Here is an 18156-nt window from a genome sequence, read left to right on the forward strand (position 1 = left end):
ATGTTTGGCTTCAAGACAAAGCTTTGGTTGTGATTTAAGAAGTAGTTTGGGGGGAAATGAAGGGATGGCAGTTTGGAATGGGATAATATTCCTGAAGTGCCGCTGTTGGCTTACATGACATAGATCATGTATCTGTTTCATGACATCGATGACATACTACTATATAGAAAACCGCTTGTTGTGCTGAGCATTTCAGGCAAATTAGGTCAGTTTTGTCCCAGGATGCGACTCACACCAGTCGACTAACGCCCCGGTACCCATTTGAAACTGATGGGTGAACAGGGACAGGGACAGCAGGTGTCATTACAACAAAAGTACCCCAGTCCTTTATCTATTGCTGGGGACTTCTGCTCCAGGTGTGGAGGGTCCAATCTCTTCTGAGTATCAGTGACAAATATTCCCCTTCTCTCTAGGACGCTTGTCCTCATGTACTTTGCCCGCCGGGCATATTACTTTTATCAGACTCCATTTTTCCATTCTGCAGATAATTCTTTATTGGTTTTGGTGGAAAGCCGATTACTGGCCTTAGGTAAGGGTGTGGGCGTCCCGCTCTGCCGGGGCTTAGCAGGGGGGTCCACCTGTTTCTATTTTACAAAGGAACTCTTGTTCCTTTTTCTTTCATGGTCCAGCTTTGGGCAACAAATCTTCCTCTAACATCGGGAAGTCGGGTTCGATACTGAGTAAGCTGTCAGTGGCTCTTATAAACCCAACAAACAAACAAAAACAAGACAGTCGAATATCTCCCTCTCTCATAAACTCAACAAAGGAAGAAAGAAAGAATATCTACCTCTGGCGCTGTCAGTGGCCCACTAAACCCCAACAACAACAACAATCTACCGCTGGCGTAGTAAGGTAATTGTGTAATATACTGGGGTACGGTATATTACACAATTACGGTGATTAATATAAATAAACTATAGAAAGCCCCTTAATATGCAAGGCATTTCGGGCAGCAGAAAACTAAATTACGATTACAAGTATGTGAGACTACAATACATTGTTATTTTTACATTGGAGGTGTAGAATGCATACTTTTTTATTCTGGAGGTATTTAGTAATTTCGTAAAACATAATTAGTGATATATTAAATGATGAGGCTAGGTATTTCGTTACGTTAGTTTACATTTACATAAATGTCCATAATAAAACCTAATATTGGACATTTTTAAAAATGAATTATGGCCTCACACTTTCCACGCTCGTACTCCTGCATTCTCTCACTCACACACTCACTGTCACACTTACACTCACGTTCACACACATGCACTCTCAACACATTAGTAAGGAATTGTTCAAGACACTGTACAATGTGTACGTCAGACCCATACTGGAGTATGCAGCACCAGTTTGGAACCCACACCTGGTCAAGCACGTCAAGAAATTAGAGAAAGTGCAAAGGTTTGCAACAAGGCTAGTTCCGGAGCTCAGGGGAATGCCCTACGAAGGAAGGTTGAAGGAAATCGGACTGATGACACTAGAGGACAGGAGGGTCAGGAGAGACATGATAACGACATACAAAATACTGCGTGGAATAGACAAAGTGGACAGAGACAGGATATTCCAGAGAGGGGACACAGAAACAAGGGGCCACAATTGGAAGCTGAAGACTCAGACGAGTTACAGGGATGTTAGGAAGTATTTCTTCAACCAGAGAGTTGTCAGGAAGTGGAATAGTTTAGCAAGCAATGTAATGGAGGCAGGAACCATACATAGCTTTAAGACAAGGTATGACAAAGCTCAGGAAGCAGAGAGAGAGAGAGAGAGAGAGAGAGAGAGGACCTAGTAGCGATCAGTGAAGAGGCGGGGGCCAGGAGCTGAGTCTCAACCCCTTCAACCACAATTAGGTGAGTGCAGTTAGGTGAGTACACACTCAAATTCATTCCCAGTACATGTTTCATGGGGGGTTTGGTGGAGGATTTAGATATAGTGAACAACCACTTTGGATGACTGGTAGCGTATATTAAGTATTCTGAAGGAGAACCCAGAGCCTGACCTTGTAGTATCTCTCCTCCTTCAACCCCACTCTCTGACTGACTACTGCCTGGGGCAAGGCGGTCCAAAAGGAAAGGGGACTTGTGACATCATAGCCAGAAGGCAGTGACTCACAGTAACGATTTTAACTGATAAACTACAGTACACAATACTACTGAATTGTTCAAGTGGTCAAAGTAAAAAGCGCCGCACTGATGATGACTCAATCCTTTTTGCCATACTGTACCTTCCATAGAATATATGGACATACATGATGCATCCGAGTGCAATGCTCTCTACAACCTTAGGTACTCTAGATCCTTCCATGACCATTACTACCATAGAACGAGGAGGGGGAATAGAGGTCGTGGTTCTCTGGATAACCAGATCTAGTCTCGTTCTTCCAATTCGGGGGAATCCGAGCACCAAAGTCAAACCATCCAGTGGTGACCATAGGTGATAATGAATACTCTATCCCCGTTCGTAATTCCTTTGATGTCTTATGTAGTCTCGAGGAAGACAGTCTCGTTGATGATGTTGCTTCACATGTCTTTGACGAAGATATTTATGGGGATACAGTGGAACAAACCTCTGATGAAAATCCTCCTTGTTTGCACATTAATTCCATTGTGACAGTAGGTCCCTTAGTACAGTGGACCCTCAACCAGCGATATTAATCCATTCCTGAGAGCTCATTGTTAATCGAAATAATCGTTAGTCAAGTTAATTTTCCCCATAAGAAATAATGGAAATCAAATTAATCCGTGCAAGACACCCCAGAGTATTAAAAAAAAAAATTTTTACCACATGAAATATTAATTTTAATACACAAACTGAAGAAGACATGCACAGTTACATGACACTTACCTTTATTGAAGATCTGGTGATGATTGATGGGATGGGAGGAGGGGAGAGTGTTGATCTTCTTAGTGTTTAGAAGGGGAATCCCCTTCCATTAGGACTTGAGGTGGCAAGTCCTTTTTCGGGGTTACTTCCCTTCTTCTTTTAATGCCACTAGGACCAGCTTGAGAGTCACTGGACCTCTGTCGCACAACATATCTGTCCATAGAGGCATGTACCTCCCGTTCCTTTATGACATTACTAAAGTGTTTCACAACATTGTCAGTGTCACAATTAAACACTTGTTCAGGTTTCAATTCTTCACTGTCTATGTACTCCTTGAATTCCTGCACATATTTTTCAGCTGCTTTTTGGTCCAAACTGGCAGCCTCACCATGCCTTATCACACTATGTATGCCACTACGATTCTTAAATCTCTCAAACCAACCTTTGCTTGCCTTAAATTCACTCACATCACCACTAGTTGCAGGCATTTTTCTAATTAAATCCTCATGCAACTTCCTAGCCTTTTCACATAAGATCGCTTGAGAGATGCTATTTCCTGCTATCTGTTTTTCGTTTATCCACACCAATAACAGTCTCTCAACATCTTCTATCACTTGCGATCTCAGTTTCGAAAACATAGTTGCACCTTTGGCAAGAACAGCTTCCTTGATTGCCGTTTTCTTGGCCACAATAGTAGTGATGGTTCATTGGGGTTTTGTGTACAACCTGGCAAGCTCAGACACACGCACTCCACTTTCATACTTAGCAATGATCTCTTTCTTCATATCCATAGTAATTCTCACCCTTTTTGCTGTAGGGTTGGCACTAGAAGCTTTCTTGGGGCCCATGGTGACTTATTTTGCAGGTGCAATCACTAAAAAGGCTGTGATAATATGAAATGTTCCGATTGTATGCTTGGAAGCGACCGCGGTGGCTGGCTGGCTTGTAAACCTGGCCAAAAGTGGACACATCTCAGACGGAATGAATAGTGTTGGTCGAGTTTTTTAGCGCTAGTCGAGGCAAAATTTTTGCGTTAAAATGTATCACTAGTCGGATTTATCATTAATCGATGCCATCGCTGGTCGATGGTCCACTGTACTAGCATCTATTTTCCATTTGCCCGTTCATGTGTTCATCGACTCTGGTGCACAAGTAAATATTATCAGGTCTAGTTTGTTTAAGGATAAGAAGTTATGCCATGTCCTTGTAGAACCAACTCATGTGTCCTCCCTTAGTGGTGTGACTAGTTTTCGCCTGCGTGTCCGAGGTCAGACTTCCCTCACCTTTTCTGTCCAAGGTAGAGACTTTACTGCTTCATTCCTTGTTGTCGACCAGATTACTTTCCCTGGTGATCCACTGGGATTTGCTTCCATGAGAGACTTACGCATTGTACTTGATCCTTACCGATGGAATGCCCAAATTGATGACTTGATCTTACCATTTTGGGGTTGCCAAGCTTGGATCCGAGATCTGCCATACTGCTGCAGAGTATGAGGTTCGGATTAAGTCCTTATAAGCCTGTGCATTTTCCAGTAGCACACCCAAGCGATCAGGCACTGGTAATCCTGTCACTCCTGTCTCTGTTCCACCTACAACTTCAGGCATGCAAGGTAGTGCACAGTTGCCTCGGGTGTCAGAGGAACCTCAGACAACCTTGAGTGCTGTGCCTATCCCTGCAATGACTACTAGTTCAAGTGGTAGTTCCTCCACAGGGGATGCCTTGTCAGAAAACATCTACTTGAAACTAGTAATGCCATCTCTTGTTGATGTCACAGGCTGTCTGCAGAAAGACGTTTCTGTCGCGGCTAGTGCACTTACTAGAGTGTCTGTTGTCGTCCCTCATGTTCCAGATGGTGATAATGTCCTAGTTGACAGTGATTCTTGCAAGGTAAAGGGTTTGTTGAGCCATCATTACATGTTGTAAGAGATAATAAGATCCATTTCTTCCTTGCTAGCACTTCTGTTCACAGTGTTCACCTCAGAATGAATACCACTATTGTTGACCTTGTTCATTATCCTTACCCTGTTCATGTAGAGGATGAGTTGTCCCCTGACCAGTGGGTCAGTGCTATTTTAACCAGGGAGAGTCCATCCGCTCCTCTGGATCAATTCACTCCACCAGTAGAGGAGAAAGACTTAGCTCCCACTGACTTCCCAGATGAGGTCAAGTGTTTGTTGCATCTGTTGAACAAATGTCGTAAAGCCATTGCTTTACCAGGTAGCAAGCTGGGTATGATGAACCTGTTGTCCCATCGTATCCAACTTGAACCTGGTACTAGACCTATTTATGTTCCTGCATACAGAATGCCTCATTCACAAGGTGTCGCAGAAGAATTGATCAATAAGATGCTTGATGATGTGGTTATTGCACCAAGTAATTCACCCTGGAATGCACCCTTAATTCTAGTTCCTAAGAAGGATGGTACTTGGCATCCAGTGATTGACTTTAGGAAGTTAAATGCAAAAACAATTCCAGGTCACTTCCCACTTCCTGTACTTGGTGACATTTTACGTAATATCGGAGATAACAAAGTCTTTTCTACCCTGGACTTGTTACAAGGGTTTTGGCAAGTCCCTCTCCATGAGGACAGCCAAGAGCTAACTGCATTTTCCACTCCTGCAGGTCATTATTATTTCCTCAGAATGGCCTTCGGTTTACGCTCATTGCCTATCACCTTCTCGAGGCTCATGCCTAATATCTTTAGAGGCCTCATAAGTAACGTACTAATGGTGTACTTAGATGATGTGATTGTTATGTCCGAAGACATGAAAACATACCTGAAAAGACTTGATGTTGTACTTGGTAAGCTTGAAAACGGTTTTAACTGATATACTACAGTAAACAGTACTACTGACACATAGAAAGTCATGAAGATTTGGGAAGGAGCAGGAAGATTGGAACTAGGGTATAGACTAGGAGGACAGAGGCTACAGATGTCATTCAGTGAGAAAAATGTAGGGATTAGCTTGGCCCCCAGTACAACATAATGCCAGAGGGCCACATCAGCCCAATAACCATTGCTGCCAGTGCTCATCTGGCACCAGAAAAAGCATGTTAAGAACTGGGGAAAGTTTAAAAGTATGTAACAAGGCTTGTTCATTAGTTAAGAGGCATGAGCTACAAGGAGAGGCTAATGGAATTGGACATAACAACATACTTTGACTTTTTTGGGTTATCCTGGGTAATTTACACTATGTATGATCACTGTACGTATGGGTACCTGTACCTAAATAAACTGACTTACCCCAGCAAGACACTGGTAACTCGTCAAGACTTGACTAACACATCATTGCCTTGACACCTCGTGCACCTGGCTTCTCTTTCCCTATATACATACTGCATGCTGATCTGATGATCTCTCATGCCTTACACAGTATTAAATTAAAAAAAGAAAGCTTCCAGGAGTGAAGCATTTAATAATAAAATGCTTAGCAGTATCATTTAATGTTTTGTTTGTGCATGAATAACATGATTAAATATTGTATGTACAGGAATGGCATGATTTGGATTTTATAATTGTGGCACATAAATGATACAATACTGTGTGTACCTACCTATTTATGGTTGCAGAGTTTGATTTGTAAGTCTTGGCCATTGAAAGAATGTGTTTTACAGTACTGTCAAATATATTTCAGACACGCTGCAGCTATGTCTGCCAGCGGTAGTGATGATCAAATTCCTGTCCGGGATGGCTATGCTGTGCATCCAAAACACAGTGGGTATATTTTTTTCTTAAACTCTTATTCTGTATTAACTTACTAGAATTTATGAAAGATATCATCTTTCCTTAAAATTACTAGTATTACTTCTTACAACAATTGTAATATTACTTTTTATTATTGCCATTATTAACAAGTAAACCACATTTAGAAGTTCCATTATATTAACTATTGTTATGTTGAAATGCATTACTCTGTAACATACATTATATTATTGTATTTCTTACTATTTTCATATAAAATGTCATTTAGCATTACTACTTCACATTATTTTCATTACTATTAACCCTTAAACTGTCCAAACGTAGATCTACGTTTTTTCAACATTTGAAAGTATGTAAAAAATGTAGATCTTTTTTTTTTACATTTGAAAACGTGTAAAAACCTTTTATCTACATTTTTTTTTGCTATATTTGAAAATATGTAAAAAAAACATAGATCTACTTTTGGAGCACTACGGATGTGAACGTCGATCTGTGTGGACAGTTTAAGGGTTAATACCTTTCTTACAATTGTACCATTGTTAATTATTACTTATACAGGAAGGCCCCACTTATACGGCTGGTTAGGTTCCAGGCTACCGCCGTAAAGCAGAAACCGCCGTAAAGTGGAACACCCTTTTTTTCCACTTACAAATGCATACAAACACTAGATAACAAGTTTACACTAACATATATTAAGTTAGCAATAGAACCAGGCATCAAAAAACAATAAACAAGTACAATACACACATAGTGCACTCATTACTTACCTTAAAATATTTATAGTCTTAATCTAGGGTGAGACAAGTAGTATTTATTGTAAGAAATCAAGTGTGGTATGTATGGTAGTCAGCCAGGCTACCATACCAGGCCACCCCACCCACACATACAATTCTATGATATTTAAGCATCCCAGAGCGATAAAATGTATATACAGTTCACTCATTACTTACCTTAAAATATAGGGTGAGATGAGTAGTATTTATTGTAAAAAATCAAGTGTGGTATGTATGGTAGTCAGCCAGGCTACCATACCAGGCCACCCCACCCACACATACAATTCTATGATATTTAAGCATCCCAGAGCGATAAAATGTATATACAGTTCACTCATTACTTACCTTAAAATATAGGGTGAGATGAGTAGTATTTATTGTAAAAAATCAAGTGTGGTATGTATGGTAGTCAGCCAGGCTACCATACCAGGCCAACCCACCCACACATATATTCTATGATATTTAAGCATCCCAGAGCGATAAAATGTATATACAGTTCACTCATTACTTACCTTAAAATATTTGTAGTCTTAATGTAGGGTCAGGAGTAAGTAAATGAGATAAAACGAATAAATGAGAGAGAGAAAGAATGAGTGCATGAGAGAGGACAGGCGCAGAGTTATGTAAACAAACCAGGCGAAGGTAAGTTTTGTAAACAAACAAAGTGTACACGTCTGGTTTGTGTACAAGTTACATTGTGTACAGGTTGTCTCTACATTGATACGGTAGAATTAATAAAGAAGAACACTCCCATTCTCATGTAACATCATTTTGAGAAGAAATGATGCTCTGAGTGAAGGCAATGCAAATAAGTCACTCTGACTTTTTTGGGTTATCCTAGGTTCTCTACACATATGTTGTTATGTATGATAATCTATGTAACTGTATTTGTGTATACCTGAATAAACTTACATACATACGAAAGGAATAATTTTCTAGTTACCCCCAGTAACACATTTTCTCTTATGTTAGATTAGAGAAAATGTTATTCTTGGCATCACTTGTACAAGTTACCTGTCTACCACATCTCATATTTATGTTTATTTATTCTATTGTAGGGTGTATTTATCATCTTTTTATGTTATGTATCGTGTTTATTATATAATTTTGAAAAAAATATCATGGATGGATTAATGAAAATGTGTATATTAACGTAATATACAACATTTAATAAAACTCGGTGATTATTATTATTAGCATTTCTAATATGGCGTCACTTGTGCAAGTCGTCTGCTACCACATCTCATATTTATGTTCATTTATTCTATTGTGGGGTGTATTTATCATCTTTTTATGTTATGTATCGTGTTTATTATATAATTTTGAAAAAATATCATAGATGGATTAATGAAAATGTGTATTTAACGTAATATACGACATTTAAATGAGACGATGATTATTATTATCATTACTAATATGAAGTCTGGAGACATAAGACACTCTTACTGATTTTAATGTGTACCTGCATGCCAGCACAGTATGTAAGTTTATTTAAGTACAGGTATACATAAGTATAATTATCAGAGTATATATAAAATATGAAATAACTTTTAAAAACATTTGAAATTTTGGAGTTTCCAGACAAAATGGAGAGACTTAGTGCTTACTGAGCTCACGAAGAAAGTAAACAAACAAGGTGGGGCGCGGTGACCGTATTAGAAAGTCAGGTGGGGGGAGCCGTATAGCGAGTTTTGGTCATAATTTGAAATGAACGTATTAGCGGAACGCCGTAAAGTGAAACACCATAAAGCGGGGCCTTCCTGTACATGAATACTGTTAATGCCTTTAAGCTCTCTATATAATGGACTTTTAAAATTATAGGCAAAATCCACTGGGTAAATTGCACTTTGTATTTTCAGTGTTGATTGCAGTGTATCTGTAAAATGTGTGTACAGTAGTATACTTAGGTTACAGTAGAGTACAGTGGTACCTCGAGTTTCGGCCATAATTCGTTCCGGAAGGCTGTTCGAGTGCCATTACCGAACAAATATGTTCCCATAAGGAATAGTGTGAGTTAGATCAGTCCGTTTCAGACTCCCAAAAATACACTTACAAAAGCACTTACAAAAATACACTTAAATAATTGTTTGAGTTGGGAGCTGTTCGAAATTTGAGGTACCACTGTACAGTGGACCCCCGACTTACAATATTAACCCATTCCTGAGAGCACATCGTAAGACGAAATTATCGTAAGTCGAATTAATTTTCCCTATAAGAAATAATGGAAATCAAATCAATCCGTTCCAGACACCCCAAAGTATGAAAAAAAAATTTACCACATGAAATATACATTTTCCTACACACAAAAAGAAGGATTCATGCACAATATATAATATTGTGTAATGAAGAATAAATGACACTTACCTTTATTGCAAATGAGTGATGGGATGGGAAGAGGGGAGATGATGGAGGTGTTAATTTTTGGAAGGGGAATCCCTTTCCATAAGGCCTTTAGGTAGCAAGTCCTTTTCCAGGGTTATTTCCCTTCTTTGTTTTTTAATGACACTGGGAACAACTTGACAGTCACTGGACCTCTGTTGCACCAAAAATCTGTCCATAGAGCTCGGTATCTCACGTTCCTTAAAGATTTTCCTAAAGTGGTTCACAACATTGTCATTGTAAAAGTCACCAGCACGGCTTGCAATAGCTGTCAGGGTGATTTTCTTCCATAAAGGTTTGCAGTTCAACCCACTTTGCACACATTTCCTTAATCTTTGAAGAAGGCAACTTCCTCAATTTCTCTCTCCCCTCCTCTGAAGCAATTTCCTCAGTTGTGGCCTATTGCTGTTGCAGATGCTCTTGCAGCTCATCAGTGGTTAGTTCTTCATAGTTGTCCTCCACCAACTCTTCCACATCCTCCCCACTAACCTCCAACCCCATAGACTTCCCCAATGCCACAATAGATTCGACAACTGGCATAGGCTCCTCAGGGTTAGCCCAGACCCTTCAAAATCCCTCTCTTCTACACATTCTGGCCACAGTTTCCTCCAAGCAGAGTTCAAGGTCCTCTTAGTCACTCCCTCCCAAGCCTTACCTATAAGGTTTACACAATTGAGGATACTAAAGTTATTTATTATCACACTGGCCGATTCCCACCAAGGCAGGGTGGCCCGAAAAAGAAAAACTTTCACCATCATTCACTCCATCACTGTCTTGCCAGAAGGGTGCTTTACAATACAGTTTTTAAACTGCAACATTAACACCCCTCCTTCAGAGTGCAGGCACTGTACTTCCCATCTCCAGGACTCAAGTCCGGCCTGCCGGTTTCCCTGAACCCCTTCATAAATGTTACTTTGCTCACACTCCAACAGCACGTCAAGTATTAACCCTTTGAGGGTTTTCGTCGTACTAGTACGTCTTACGCGTAGGGGTTTTTGACGTACTAGTACTCATAAATTCTAGCGACCTCAAATCTAGTGGGAGAAAGCTGGTAGGCCTTCATATGAAAGAATGGGTCTATGTGGTCAGTGTGCACAGTCTAAAAAAAATCCTGCAACACACAGTGCATAATGAGAAAAAAAAAACTTTTTCCATTTTTTTTAATAAATCAGCGACTTTGCAGTGTATTTTCGTATGGTATTTATTGTTGTATTCTAGTTTTCTTGGTCTCATTTTATAGAATGGAAGACATATTACTGAAATTGAGATGATTTTGACTGGTTTTACAATGAAAGGTGCCTTGAAATTGAGCTCAAAGTAGCAGAAATGTTCGATTTTTACCAAACTTCAAAAGTAAACAAATCGTGCCAAGCGTGCAATACACGTCAACTGGTGAGTCTAATATTCTTTCACAAGTGCACCAATAATATTTATACCATTTTTTACACTAATGCAGTAGTCTGCATAACAGTAAATCTTATATTTTTTGTGAGAATAAAAATTCAAAGTGGAAAGCAAAAGAATATAAGAGGGGCCTTGAGATGTGACTAATGACTAGAGGAAATGTCATTTTAGTGCCAGGAATGTCTTTCTTGTTTATTCTGGACCCTATTCCGAAATTGGCATCTTTTGAAATTTGTGTGAAATTGCCAAAATTGCTAAATTCTGACCACTGTACTGGATAGTTGAATTTATAAATGGGTGGTTTCTTGCACCCATTCGATAGAAAAAATGGAGTTCTAGCGAAATATTCATGTTTTTTGTCGACTAGTACAGTGAAATTGGCCGAAAATGGGGCTCAAAGTGGGCAAAATCGCCGATCCGTAAACATCGCCGAGACCGCTAACTTTGCGAGAGCATAATTCCGTAAGTTTTCTATCAAATTTCAAACTTTTGGTGTCGTTATGATCGGGAAAAGATTCTCTATCTTTTCATAAGAGAAAATAATTTTTTTTTTTTTTAAATTTGGCCGACCCTGAGAACGAGTTTCGGAGAGGGCCTGTCGACCCTCAAAGGGTTAAAAACCATTTGTCTCCATTCACTCCTATCAAACATGCTCACGCATGCCTGCTGGACGTCCAAGCCCCTCGCACACAAAACCTCCTTTACCCTCTCCCTCCAACCTTTCCTAGGCCGACCCCTACCCCGCCTTCCTTCCACTACAGACTGATACACTCTTGAAGTCATTCTGTTTCACTCCATTCTCTCTACATGTCCGAACCACCTCAACAACCCTTCCTCAGCCCTCTGGACAACAGTTTTGGTAATCCCGCACCTCCTCCTAACTTCCAAACTACGAATTCTCTGCATTATATTCACACCACACATTGCCCTCAGACATGACATCTCCACTGCCTCAAGCCTTCTCCTCGCTGCAACATTCATCACCCATGCTTCACACCCATATAAGAGCGTTGGTAAAACTTTGCTCTCATACATTCCCCTCTTTGCCTCCAAGGACAAAGTTCTTTGTCTCCACAGACTCCTAAGTGCACCACTCACCCTTTTCCCCTCATCAATTCTATGATTCACCTCATCTTTCATAGACCCATCCGCTGACACGTCCACTCCCAAATATCTGAATACATTCACCTCCTCCATACTCTCTCCCTCCAATCTGATATCCAATCTTTCATCACCTAATCTTTTTGTTATCCTCATAACCTTACTGTTTCCTGTATTCACTTTTAATTTTCTTCTTTTGCACACCCTACCAAATTCATCCACCAATCTCTGCAACTTCTCTTCAGAATCTCCCAAGAGCACAGTGTCATCAGCAAAGAGCAACTGTGTCAACTCCCACTATATGTGTGATTCTTTATCTTTTAACTCCACGCCTCTTGCCAAGACCCTCGCATTTACTTCTCTTTCAACCCCATCTATAAATATATTAAACAACCACGGTGACATCACACATCCTTGTCTAAGGCCTACTTTTACTGGGAAATAATTTCCCTCTTTCGTACATACTCTAACTTGAGCCTCACTATCCTCGTAAAAACTCTTCACTGCTTTCAGTAACCTACCTCCTACACCATACACCTGCAACATCTGCCACATTGCCCCGCTATCCACCCTGTCATACGCCTTTTCCAAATCCATAAATGCCACAAAGACCTCTTTAGCCTTATCTAAATACTGTTCACTTATATGTTTCACTGTAAACACCTGGTCCACACACCCCCTACCTTTCCTGAAGCTTCCTTGTTCATCTGCTATCCTATTCTCCGTCTTACTCTTAATTCTTTCAATAATAACTCTACCATACACTTTACCAGGTATACTCAACAGACTTATCCCCCTATAATTTTTGCACTCTCTTTTATCCCCTTTGCCTTTATACAAAGGAACTATGCATGCTCTCTGCCAATCCCTAGGTACCTTACCCTCTTCCATACATTTACTAAATAATTGCACCAACCACTCCAAAACTGCTTTTAACATTTCTATCTTTATCCCATCAATCCCGGCTGCTTTACCCCCTTTCATTTTATCTACTGCCTCACGAACTTCCCCCACACTCACAACTGGCTCTTCCTCACTCCTACAAGATGTTATTCCTCCTTGCCCTATACACGAAATCACAGCTTCCCTATCTTCATCAACATTTAACAATTCCTCAAAATATTCCCTCCATCTTCCCAATACCTCTAACTCTCCATTTAATAACTCTCCTCTCCTATTTTTAATTGACAAATCCATTTGTTCTCTAGGCTTTCTTAACTTGTTAATCTCACTCCAAAACTTTTTCTTATGTTCAACAAAATTTGTTGATAACATCTCACCCACTCTCTCATTTGCTCTCTTTTTACATTGCTTTACCACTCTCTTTTTCTCCATATACTCTTCCCTCCTTGCATCAGTTCTACTTTGTAAAAACTTCTCGTATGCTAACTTTTTCTCCCTTACTACTCCCTTTACATCATCATTCCACCAATCGCTCCTCTTCCCTCCCACACCCACTTTCCTGTAACCACAAACTTCTGCTGAACACTCTAACACTACATTTTTAAACCTACCCCATACCTCTTCGACCCCATTGCCTATGCTCTCATTAGCCCATCTATCCTCCAATAGCTGCTTATATCTTACCCTAACTGCCTCCTCTTTTAGTTTATAAACCTTCACCTCTCTCTTCCCTGATGTTTCTATTCTCCTTGTATCCAATCTCCCTTTTACTCTCAGTGTAGCTACAACTAGAAAGTGATCTGATATATCTGTGGCCCCTCTATAAACATGTACATCCTGAAGTCTACTCAACAGTCTTTTATCTAGCAATACATAATCCAACAAACTACTGTCATTTTGCCCTACATCATATCTTGTATACTTATTTATCCTCTTTTTCTTAAAATATGTATTACCTATAACTAAACCCCTTTCTATACAAAGTTCAATCAAAGGGCTCCCATTATCATTTACACCTGGCACCCCAAACTTACCTACCACACCCTCTCTAAAAGTTTCTCCTACTTTAGCATTCAGGTCTCCTACCACAATTACTCTCTCACTTGGTTCAAAGGCTCCTATACATTCACTTAACATCTCCCAAAATCTCTCTCTCTCCTCTGCATTCCTCTTTTCTCCAGGTGCATACACGCTTATTATGACCCACTTCTCGCATCCAACCTTTACTTTAATACACATAATTCTTGAATTTACACATTCATATTCTCTTTTCTCCTTCTATAACTGATCCTTCAACATTACTGCTACCCCTTCCTTTGCTCTAACTCTCTCAGATACTCCAGATTTAATCCCATTTATTTCCCCCCACCGAAACTCCCCTACCCCCTTCAGCTTTGTTTCGCTTAGGGCCAGGACATCCAACTTCTTTTCATTCATAACATCAGCAATCATCTGTTTCTTGTCATCCGCACTACATCCACGCACATTCAAGCATCCCAGTTTTATAAAGTTTTTCTTCTTCTCTTTTTTAGTAAATGTCTACAGGAGAAGGGGTTACTAACCCATTGCTAAAGTGATCCTTCCAAAACTCTCTTAGGGTCAATCGAGCGTCTGAGGTTACTTCAAAGCACTTTCGAAACATTGCTTTGGTGTATAGTTTTTTGAAATTTGAAATGACCTGCTGGTCCATGGGCTGGAGGAGAGGAGTGGTAATAGGAGGCAAGAACTTGACTTTGATAAAACTGAAGTCCCCCAAAATTTGCTCTGCCAAGTCTGAAGGATGACCAGGAGCATTGTTTAATACCAGGAGGCACTTAAGCTCCAATTTATTTTCCAGGAGGTAATTTTTCACAGTGGTAAAACTAGTCACAGAAAAAGTCCCTAGTGACCCATGCCTTACTGTTTGCCCTCCACTTCACACACAAATTAGCCTTGATGACATTGTTTTCCTGAACATTCTGGGAGTTTCAGAGTGATACATGAGTTGAGGCTTTACTCTGCAATCACCACTAGCATTACTACACAACATTAAGGTTAGCCTATCTTTCATAGGCTTGTGTCCTGGCAGTGCTTTTTCCCATGTAATGTAGGTCCTGTTTGGCATTTTCTTCCAAAACAGGCCTGTTTAGTCACAATTAAACACTTGTTGGGGTTTCAATCCTTCAGCCTCTATGTATCCCTGGAATTCCTGCACATATTTTTCAGCTGCTTTTTGGTCCGAACTGGCAGCCTCACCATGCCTTATCACACTATGTATGCCACTACAATTCTTAAATCTCTCAAACCAACCTTTGCTGGCCTTAAATTCACTCACATCACCACTAGTTGCAGGCAATTTTTTTTAATTAAATCGTCATGCAACTGCCTTGCCTTTTCACCTATGATCGCTTGAGAGATGCTATCTCCTGATATCTGTTTTTCGTTTATCCACACCAATAATTATTCATAAAGATACTTGCACCTTTTGCAACAATAGCTTCCTTGATTACCTTTTTGTTGGTCAGGATAGTAGCGATGGTTGACTGGGGTATGTTGTACAGCCTAGTCAGCTCAGAGGTACCCACTCCATTTCAAACTTATTAGTTATCTCTTTCTTCATTTCAATATTAATTTTCACCCTTTTTACCACAGGGTTGGCACTAGAAGCTTTCTTGGGGCCCAAGGTGGCTTATTTAGCATTTACAAGCACTAAAAACACTGGAATAATACGAAATGATCTGAATGTATGCGTGGGAGCGACGGCACTGGCTTGTAAACATTGGCACACTAACTGAAGACAGGCCAGCTGAGGCACGCTCAGGCCAGCCAGACGCTGGATGTGTATGGGACGAATGATGTAAGTTGAGTTTTTCACCGTAGGTCGGGGTCAGACTTTTATGCTGGCAAGCATCGTAGGTCGATTTTATCGTAGGTTGAGGTCATGGTAAATCAGGGCATGTATTTCAGTACACTTTTTTACTATTTGTTATCATTTTGATATACGTAACTGACACCCCCAATTAGTCTGTTATATCAAGGGTTTACTATACCATTTATTTATTTATTTATTTATTTATTTGAACACGATACAGAGAAGTACAAGGAATACAATTTTTAAAGTGCAGCATGCCAAAGCCCCTTGTATGCAGAGCATTATGGGCAGGCTTAAAATTAACTGAAGATTAACTAAGCAATGATATATTCAGTGGTACAAAAATTATTGTAAAACAGATAACAATTTAGTACAAATGAGTATTACAAAGACAGATCATATGGTCATTTACTGTGTTGCTGTGTAATCAGTAGAATGGAGTATTCTGTTAGGTAATGAAGTTAAATAGTAACAAAGTTTGATTGGGTCACAGGTTGACATTTATGAGATACAATAATGAGATACGTATATGAGATACAATTTATGAGATACAATTATTCAGTATTTATTTAGTTGTGGGTGAGTAAGTGATTCTTAAGAAGAGACTTGAATTTATAAACAGTGTTTCTTTTATATTCACAGGTAATGAATTCCAGATTTTAGGGCCTTTTATGTGCATTGAGTTTTTGCATAGTGTGAGATGGACACGAGGAACATCAAAGAGTGATCTGTGCCTTGTGTTATGGTCATGTGTTCTGTTAAGGTTGGTAAGGAGATGTTTGAGGGGAGGGTTTATGTCAGAGTTAAGTGTTCTATGTATGTAGTAGGTGCAGTAATAAGTATGGATGTTTTGTATTGTGAGTAGGCTTAGAGTTTTGAATATTGGTGGAGTGTGTTGTCTGTAGTGGGAATTTGTTATCATTCTGACTGCAGCCTTTTGTTGGGTGATTAGTGGTCTGAGATGGTTTATTGTTGTTGAGCCCCATGCACAAATTCCATAGGTGAGATAGGGGTAAATAAGTGAGTGATATAGGGCCAGGAGGGCTGACTGTGGAACATAGTACCGTATCTTCGATAGTATGCCTACGGTCTTGGAAATTTTTTTGGAAATTTGTTGTATATGTGTTTGAAATTTGAGTCTATTATCGAGGTGGATTCCTAAGAATTTTCCCTCTGTGAGTTTTGTGATAGGTGATCCATTTATCATTATGTTTAGAGACACATCTGTAGCTCTGTTACCAAACTGAATGTAGTAGGTTTTGTCAATGTTTAGTGTAAGTTTGTTGGTCCTCATCCAGGTTGATATTTTCTGTAATTCGGTATTTACAGTATTGGCTAGCATGACTGGGCTCGGGTGAGAGTAGACGTATGTAGTGTCATCTGCAAATAGTGTGGGTTTGAGTAGTTGCGATGCATTTGGTAGGTTATTTATGTATATGAGAAAGAGAAGAGGGCCTAGGACACTTCCCTGTGGGACACCAACTGTAATTGGCTGTGCAGAAGAGTTTGCCCCATTTGTTTACACATATTGGCTTCTGTTGCTGAGGTATGACTTTAGGTAGTTGAGGGAGTGCCCTCTTATACCATAGTGTGACAATTTTATGTGGAGCAAGTTGTGGTCAACTGTATCGAAAGCTTTACATAAGTCAATGAAGATCCCCAGTGGGACTTCTTTTTTCTCTATTGCTGTATAAATATGTTCTAGCATGTGGATAATGGCATCATTAGTATTTTTATTAGGCCTGAAAGCAAATTGACAGGGGTTGAGTATGTTGTGGGAGATGAGGTAAGAATAGATACGCTTATGGATTAATTTTTCAAAGATTTTAGAGAGAGGGTGTAAGTTGGATATTGGCCTATAGTTATTCAAGTCTGTGTGGTCTCCTCCTTTATGGATCGGGGTGACCCTTGCTATTTTGAGAACTGTAGGAAAGGTAGAGGATTCAATGGATTTGTTAACCCTTTGAGGGTCGACAGGCCCTCTCCGAAACTCGTTCTCAGGGTCGGCCAAATTTAAAAAAAAAAAAATTATTTTCTCTTATGAAAAGATAGAGAATCTTTTCCCGATCATAAAGACACCAAAAGTTTGAAATTTGATAGAAAACTTACGGAATTATGCTCTCGCAAAGTTAGCGGTCTCGGCGATGTTTACGCATCGGCGATTTTGCCCACTTTGAGCCCCATTTTCGGCCAATTTCACTGTACTAGTCGACAAAAAACATGA

At 39.8% G+C, this 18156-nt stretch overlaps 1 protein-coding gene across 12 annotated transcripts in view; it reads left to right on the plus strand.

The window, feature by feature from the left end:
- The first annotated feature begins 639 nt into the window (after positions 1-639).
- Positions 640-18156, plus strand: part of LOC128686323 (protein fantom) — a 286463-nt gene continuing 268946 nt past the window's right edge. For 5 of the 12 annotated variants that reach the window (XM_070085926.1, XM_070085938.1, XM_070085928.1 and 2 more), the window contains exons 1-2: positions 838-977; positions 6454-6533. In XM_070085926.1, coding sequence (XP_069942027.1) covers positions 934-977; positions 6454-6533 — 124 coding nt within the window. In that variant the 5' untranslated portion in view covers positions 838-933. Of the gene's footprint in view, positions 978-1041; positions 1845-6453; positions 6534-18156 lie in introns of those variants that run through there. The other 7 variants (XM_070085936.1, XM_070085933.1, XM_070085935.1 and 4 more) reach the window with 5 other exon arrangements.

Source organism: Cherax quadricarinatus, chromosome 17, assembly GCF_038502225.1.
Source record: "Cherax quadricarinatus isolate ZL_2023a chromosome 17, ASM3850222v1, whole genome shotgun sequence".
Classification (NCBI taxonomy): domain Eukaryota; kingdom Metazoa; phylum Arthropoda; class Malacostraca; order Decapoda; family Parastacidae; genus Cherax; species Cherax quadricarinatus.